The 8515-nt window shown below is 36.1% G+C and overlaps 1 protein-coding gene across 2 annotated transcripts; it reads left to right on the forward strand.

The window, feature by feature from the left end:
• Positions 1–745: 745 nt before the first annotated feature.
• On the forward strand, positions 746–3738 carry LOC130962261 (uncharacterized). Of its 2 annotated transcripts, none has more exons than XM_057888430.1 (3): positions 746–795; positions 884–984; positions 1873–3738. In XM_057888430.1, the coding sequence occupies exon 3, from the start codon at positions 1900–1902 to the stop codon at positions 3490–3492; it is 1593 nt and encodes a 530-aa protein (XP_057744413.1). In that variant the 5' UTR covers positions 746–795; positions 884–984; positions 1873–1899; the 3' UTR covers positions 3493–3738. The 2 variants fall into 2 exon arrangements, with proteins under 2 accessions (XP_057744413.1, XP_057744414.1); XM_057888431.1 differs by having other exon boundaries at positions 747–769.
• The last annotated feature ends 4777 nt before the right edge of the window (positions 3739–8515 follow it).

An 8515-nucleotide genomic window follows, 5' to 3' on the forward strand; every position in this document is an offset into this window, starting at 1 on the left:
CCTCTCATGGCTATTGAAATTTTTTAAATTTGATTGACTTTAATTTAAATTTAAATTAAATTTATAGATAAAGTAAATAAATATATTAACAATTTTAAAAATTCTAAATTAACGTAAATTTATTTAAATTTACGTATGTAGCTGCAATTTTTGAAAAAAATCTACAAAAATTTAAAAAATAATGCTAAAAAGAATTAACAAATTTAAAAAAATAATGTTAAAATTTAAAAAATAACAACCTAAATAAAATAATTTAAAATTTAAAAAATAACAACTTAAATATAACAACTCAAATAAATAATTTAAAATTTGAAAATAACAACCTAAGTAAATAATAATTTATAATCTATAAATATAAATTTAAAAATTTTTAATAACAATATCTAAGCAAATAAACTCTCATACTCAACATATGAATTTCATGTTAGCATATGAGCTCTTTGTTTATATTACTGAAAAAAATTTACAAAAATTTAAAAAATAATACTAAAAAAATCAATAAAATTTAAAAAATAATAATTTAAATAAAATAATTTAAAATTTAAAAAATAACAACTTAAATATAATAATCCTAATAAATAATTTAAAATTTAAAAATAATTTAAATAAATAGTAATTTATAATTTATAAATATAAATCTAAAAATTTTTAATATTATAAAAATAAAGATAAAGATAAAAATAAAAATAAAATTAAAAACATATAAAGAAACCCACCCAAACCCTTAATTTCTTTCCACTTTCAACCCTTCTTGCTGTCTCCCAACCAGGTTTCTCCTCTCCCGTTTCTTCTTGGGTGGGTTTTGCATCTTATTGGGACAAAACAATGATCATCATTGATTGGGATTCCTTGTTTGATCGTTCAATTTAATTATTTGTTTCAGGATTTTCAATTAGATTTTCACTTTCCTAAGGATTCACCTCCTCATATCTGATTCAATTATTCTCCTACTCAACTCACCTCAGTCGTTCTCCTACTTAATTGGTACTCTCTCTTATTATTTTCTTATTTTATTTATTTAGTTACCTACTTACATCTTATAGTTTATGCCTGTTCAGTTATGTTCTTTTACCTAGCAAAGCTTTAATTCTTTTCGTCTTGCTGGTTATTACAATTTTTGTGCAAGAACAGAATTTAAAAAAAAAAGGATTAATGTTTCTCTTACCTTGGTTACTTTTCATTCTTGATTTGTTTTTGGATTTGCAGAACTTCTTAATTTGACTCCACATATTTTCGTGTGGATTAAGTTTAGACCTTAGAAGTTGCATAAAGTAAAGTCTTTTTGTTGTGGGGGAATGGAGACGGTTAATCTAGGTCTTATCCAATTTATTTATAATGTTAGTTCATTGTGAGGGTTGGGAACTTAGGATATTCAATGTGGAGTTGGTTTCGTCACAGTGTTCTAATTGATATGCCGTGATTATGTATATGCTTGAACTGAACTAATGGCATAGATATGAGTGTTGCTGTGTTGGTGGGAAATCATTGTAGAAACTTGTTAGTGATCTAGTTTTACTTCCTTAACAGCAATTGATTCGCTTTGTGTTACTTATGATGTATCAATCAGCCTCAGCTTGCTTTGGCACTGTCTTTTTCACTTTTTTGGTTACAAGGGAGGAAGTCTTTGATGACACAGTAGTGCTTATTAGTTTCTACAATTTTCGGATTGTTAACTGTTTCTTGGACTACCTCCCCTATTTTGTGTTACCATTTCAACAAAAAAAAACATGTTTTATTTCCTTGTTAACCTTTTATGCAATGGGGGATTTTGTTTTGGGGGCTTATGCAATGGCCTTTTATATCACTATGTTCTGAGATGTTTGTGGTGACTTGTTCTGTTTAATGATATCTCACTGTTTCCATTTTGTGCAGGAACTTCTGATTGCTTTTTCTTTGAAAATGATGGCTACTCCAACTAAACCAATGGCCGTAATGTTGTCTGAATCTTTGGAACACAAGGGAAAGGATATCACTGAATTAAATGGTAACATACTTCAATCCCCTATAAGTCAACAGCCCCATAGCTCCTCTGATGGTTCAGTAGCTATTCTTTGGGACATTGAAAACTGTCCTGTTCCAAGTGATGTCCGCCCTGAAGACGTAGCAGGAAATATAAGGATGGCGTTGCAAGTGCATCCAGTAATTCAAGGAACTGTTATGGTATTTTCTGCTTATGGTGACTTCAACGCTTTCCCTAAGCGACTTAGAGAGGGATGTCTAAGAACTGGTGTTAATCTCATTGATGTTCCTAATGGGAGAAAAGATGCTGCTGATAAAGCAATCTTGGTTGACATGTTTTTATTTGCTCTTGACAACCCTCCCCCATCATCTATTATGCTAATATCTGGAGACGTTGACTTTGCCCGAGCACTTCACATTCTTGGACAACGGGGATACACTATAATTCTTGTCATCCCTTCTGGGGTGGGTGTTTCATCTGCTTTATGCAATGCCGGAAAGTTTGTCTGGGATTGGCCTAGCGTTGCTCGTGGAGAAGGATTTGTTCCCCCGGCAAAGGCTTTAGTACCACCTCGTGGAGGTTCAGTTGAGGTTGCTGGATATTTGATGGGGTGCCATATTAATGACAACTTCGAGGGACAAAATGAGGAAGAAGCAATAGTTTATAGAGGGATGTCACAGAGATTATATAACTCAAGGGATTTCTCTATGGTTTCACAATCTCTATCTGAATACAATTGTACCGCATCGAACATGGCTGGCTTACCGACAACTATGAGATCACACAGCCTTCCACCTGGGATGATTGATGTTTCAGGAATATCTATGCCTTCTAGTGACAATAATGAAGGCCAGCTTTGGGGCCCTATGTCTAGCGATTTAAATGTTCTCAAAGGCCACTTGGTAAAGTTGCTTGAACTTTCTGGAGGGTGCCTGCCTCTGGCTCGAGTTCCAACAGAGTATCAGAAAGCTTATGGAAGAACTCTTTATGTATCTGATTATGGAGCAATTAAGTTAGTCAATCTTTTCAAGAAGATGGGTGATACAGTGGCAGTGGAAGGGAAAGGTCAACGTAAATTTGTGTATCTCAGAAACTTCAAGGTAGGCCCGAGCGCTCCCCCATTGGCTCTAGCAAAGAAAGACAAGAAAGGAAAGGGGCTTCCAGAAGAGAATACGAATACTGTCACCGGTGGTGGCTCTTCAGATGAGTTCTCAGATGAAGAAAGACTAGTCATGGAAGAACATGACGAGAGAAATTGTGTAGGAAAGGGCAGTCAAAGGAGAGCAGCTATCAATGACCGTGCTCTTGAGCAGTTCAAGTTCGAGCTTCAAGAGATTCTAGTCAGCTACTCGTGTCGAATATTCCTAGGTTGTTTTGAGGATATATACCAACAAAGGTACAAGAGACAATTGGAATATCAGAGACTTGGAGTGAACAAGTTGGAGGATTTGTTTGAGAAAGTCAATGATATTGTAGTATTGGTTGAGGAACCAGGAAGCAAGAGGAAGTTCCTTGCTCCAATGGGGGGTTAGAATGCTAAAGCAAATTGTTGCCTTGTGTTTTTAACTTAAAATATTTTTAAAAAAGAAGGATACGCTGGGAACATGTGTGTATTTTTTATTGTCACTGTCCCGCATGTATTTTGAATCTGTATTAAAGTTTCCTTGTCTTTAGTTCTTGCCTCTGCAACCTACCAGCTACTTGGAAGAAATGTAAAGTAGTATCTTCTGTACTTCCCTTTTCCTATCATTCTCATTATCAACTTAGAATTTGAAGCATGATTCAAGTTGTAGATTGAATTCTATCATAAATTATAAGATTCACAACTGGTCATCAGAAGAATTTTATACCTGGAGTTCCTCGGATTTCAGTGTTTAGAGGTTCAAAGCATATCGAACCATTTTTTGATGCCTGTGCAAGGTGAAACGATGTGTCACAGGAAAAAAAAAAGAATCAATTAACGCTTAAAAGGTGTCTATGACTGCATCATAAAATTTGTGCAGTTCTGAAAAAAGAGGATGAATAGTTATCCCACCTTAGCAACAAAATTTTCATCCAGCAAAGTGTTGCTAGACTTAATGTCTCTATGGCACAAAGGAGGATCACAATATAAATGAAGGTACTCCTGCATGTGACGATGCAAAGGCAAAGTGTGATTCAACAATAAAAATACCAAGATATTAAAGCTTGATATTAAACTAATCAATCATATGTACCAATGCATTAGCTACGTCAATCGCAATTTGGATTCTAGTTCACCAACTTAGCGGTGTTCTACCAGGAGCTGCACAACAAGCTAATAGATTGAGCTGCATTCCACAATTCTCTAAGGCTATTATTTTGTTGAATAGATAATTGTTATTAGAAAAAGATGCAGAAAAGCAAAATAGTAATATCTTAAAGTGTACTATTATCGAAAACAATATATAGATAGAGGTGTCCTTTTAAATCCAACCAAATAATATCTTAAATGTACCATTGAAAATAATGTTTAGATACTAAGAGGCATACCATGAAGATGATCTTTCAAGCTTCCATTTCCCATGTACTCATACATCAGAAACCTGCCATTTCCTACAGTTTTCCGTTCATCCTTTAACATGCCAACCATAAGGGGATTTTCGCAATCATTGCTTATTAAAGTGGGAAGATGAGGAGAATCTAGAATATTGCTTCACAATATATCAAGACTTGTATACGTAATTGTGTATGTAATAGCATTAGCACATGTACAAACTCATGTATTCAAAGAGAGCCAAATGGGGAGAGCATCGCAACTATTCTATTGTAAAATAATTTAAAAATGTTCATACATGGAGGCCCAAGAAGTCCTTGAACACCAAAGAAACAGCTTGCAATGTCAGCTGTAGATTGGTGATCAAGTTGGCTTGCAAGTGCAGCAAAAGTTGCATCACCACAAGTACTGAGTGTTATATTATCATTAATTCCCAAATGATGCAGATAACCAAAGCCTGCATTTAAGCACTTCCTAGATTTTCTTTCCTCTCCAAGTGATACATTTGAATCCAAGGATACATTAATTTTTTTTTTTATAATATAAAGTACTTGATGTATTATTTTTAATGATTACAGGGACAAGTATATCTAGTTCAAATTTAGATACTAAAGAATTAGAAAATGTGTGCATAGCTGAAAAAAAAAGACACCTGAGACAAAAAATCATTTTTGAAGGAACTTACTATAAATCTTTCAAAAATTTTTGAAGAAGTTAAGGATATTACTGAAAACATGACTGTATTAGATAATTCTGTATACATTGAATACCCAGCCATATTCGATGTTGTTGAGAATACAGGTAATTTAAGTAGCACTATTAGCACTTTATTATTTACTATTGTTATGCTTTTTATAAACAAAAAATTATCGTTTAGTGTACAAATTTTTAAAATTCTGACAAAGATATGGTTATATATTATATTTTTTGTATTTGAACATTAATTTATTGTAATTCTTATTGTTTGATTAGCATACATGTAAAATATAAGTCTTGAGGTTGGCAAAATGAAACCGTATTATATGATCTCATCTTCTTAATCCATAAATTGCAGTCATCGATAATTTTTTGTAAATGTTATTTTTATACCTCACATGGAAAAAGAAAAGTATATTTTTATATAAAGTATTTGTTGCAGATATAACTGAAACATAATTTATTATCTTGGTGATTATTAGATATGATAGATATTGATGACCCAGAATTTTTTTGTCAGTATTGCGACGCTATGATGTGGTATGAGGAGAGATCATAAAAGTCCAAAACGGGATCCAATATTGAGTTCTCAATATGTTGTATGGGAGGGAAGGTACAACTGCCATTTTTGCAATATCCACCTCAGTTTTTGCAAGATTAATATCTGGAGCAGACCAAAGAAGCAAACACTTTAAGGATAATTTAAGAACTTATAATAGTATGTCTCACTCTTTATGGTTCAAGAATATTATAGGCTTTAAACTCTTCTATTTGCTTTTTACTTTGAATAAAGATAAAACAACATATTCAATACATTTATTATATAATGACAATGATCGTGTTATACTAAACTCAAAAAATTTATAATTATAAAATATCATTTTTAATTTAACATGTCAAATTTAAATATAAGTCCGTATATCACACGGATTTAACACTAGTTTATATATAAATTGTAATATATTATATGCATTGTTTTTGTTTTTGTTCCGAGCTTTTACTTTTTAGTCATCCATAATTGCTAACAAAAAAAATGACGGATATACAAACTTATATTTGTTGTGTTGAGAGACTGAATAACTATAAAAAAAAATTAGAGATACTAATAGAAGATATAATTTATTTTTTATTTTTATTTTTCTATTAATATTTTATAGTTATATTTTTTTATCATTATAATTTTTTTTTAAATTTTTTGTATGAAAAAAAAATAAACTAAACTTTTATAATTTATTTTTTTTATATTTAATTTATCATTAAACATAATACAAAAATACTAATATTTATACTTTTATTATTTATGTTTTGTTTTCAGTCTCCTATTTTATTCTACTCTTAAAATCAGGTGCAGCCTAAGGCACTATGGCCTCTTACAAAGTTTCAATTAATGATAAGAATTTGGTTATTCATTTAATCTTTGGCTCCCCTAACCAAATTTATAATCCATTGATAAATATATATTTTTTTAAAAAAATTTAAAATGTTTTTTTTATAAATTTTATGGGTAACTTTTAATTTCAAAAAAACTCTTGTTTAAAAATTAAAATTATTTTATAAGTGTTACGGGCCGCTAAGAATCTAGCCTAACTAGCCGTCGGGTCAGAGCACCACTCCCAATCCAGACCCAAACCACTCGCGACAGGAAGAGTCTTACGGGTTGGGTCCCAACACCCAACCCAGGGGGATGCCTGACTTATCTTCCGAATGACCCAGGTCACCGGTCGGGTCAGCATCCTTGGGATAGCACCCAAAACTCCGACCCGAAATCCGGAACAATCTGCTCCTCCCACGTAGACCAGGACAGCGCATAGCAGCCTTTTGGCCAATGGGCTAGGTCATTCATGAGCCCGCCCAACACTGTATATAAGAGGAGAGGTCAGCTTTCCCTCCCGAGGTACGTCACATTTTACCTAATTTGGCTACCACCTCGTACGGACACTGACTTGGCCGTTGGAGTGTCCTTGCAGGTAGCCACCCCCTTGTTCTCTCCTCCTCCGATATCATTAACTTTCTGTTCGTACCTCCAAGCCCGCTCCAAGTCCACCTGGGATCCTGCTTACCCACCTCTCCACTCGAACACCCGAGATCGCAAGGTAATGAACATTGACGCCGTCTGTGGGAACTCTGGAGTAGACATGGAGTGACTCCCCACGTCGGAGGAGCTTCGTGAAGGAGGAGGGGCCCGCCTAAGTAGGGCGAGTTCGACAGCCCATGCCGCCGAACACCCACGGTCCTCCGTTTAGCCTAACCAGATCTACACCAAGACCTCCGAAAGACGTCCCTTCGGGGGGACGGGAGCCAATAGCGCCAAGATCATGCAAGAACTCAGACATAGAGTACAAAACCTTGAACGGGAGCTGGCAGCAAGGAGCTGATCCCACGAAGACGTCAGCCACCCACGCGGCGACCCCAGCCGATCTTGCACCCGCACCTGCTCCCCTTCTCGAAGACATGACAGCCAAGAAAGGAGCCCAACAATATGCAAAAATGAAATACACACCCAAGCGACCTCACGACCTACCCAAGGTGGATCCGAGAGCCACGGGGAGTCCCAAAAAGGGAAAGGCGAGAAACGGTTGGAACCTGTCATCATGGGAGCAACCCCTTTCCACCCCTCGATCCTCAAGGTCCGGCTTCCGAAGAATTTCGACAAGCCAACAGACATGAGGTACGATGGGACGAAGGACCCCCAAGAGCACCTCACAGCCTTTGAAGCGAGAATGAATCTGGAAGGAGTAGGCGACGCAGTCAGGTGCCGGGCATTCCCCGTGACGCTGGTCGGTCAAGTGATTCGATGGTTCAATGCACTCCTACAAGGATCAATCACAGCCTTCGCGGACATCTCTGAAAGTTTCCTAGCTCGGTTCACAACACGCATAGCCAAGGCAAAGCACCTGATTAATTTGCTAGGGGCACCCAAAAGCCCGGGGAACCGACTAGGAAGTTCCTAGACAGGTTCAACGACGAGTGCTTGAAAATCGACGGCCTCACGGACTCGGTCGCTAGTCTTTGCCTAACAAACGGCCTACTAAACGAAGACTTTAGAAAGCACCTCACAACTAAGCCCATATGGACCATGCAGGAAATCCAAAGCGTGGTCAAGGAATGCATCAATGATGAGGAAGTAAGTCAGGTTGTAGCAGTCAACAAACGACAGCTCCCGAACCCACCAGCTCGGTAGGCCCCCCAGGTCGACAGATACAAGGAAGTTTCCAGAGATAGAACCCCAGCCAAACAACACAAACAAGCCCCACGGGTAGGGAGGTTCAGGAACTACACGCCACTCACGGCGCCCATAGTAGAAGTCTACCAGCAAATTGCGGACAAGTGAATCCTATCCAGAC

Source organism: Arachis stenosperma, chromosome 2 (assembly GCF_014773155.1).
Source record: "Arachis stenosperma cultivar V10309 chromosome 2, arast.V10309.gnm1.PFL2, whole genome shotgun sequence".
Classification (NCBI taxonomy): domain Eukaryota; kingdom Viridiplantae; phylum Streptophyta; class Magnoliopsida; order Fabales; family Fabaceae; genus Arachis; species Arachis stenosperma.

What these genes read in the sequence shown, in the direction of transcription:
- LOC130962261 (XM_057888430.1), top strand. Translation starts at nt 1,900, where the DNA reads ATGATGGCTACTCCAACTAAACCAATGGCCGTAATGTTGTCTGAATCT.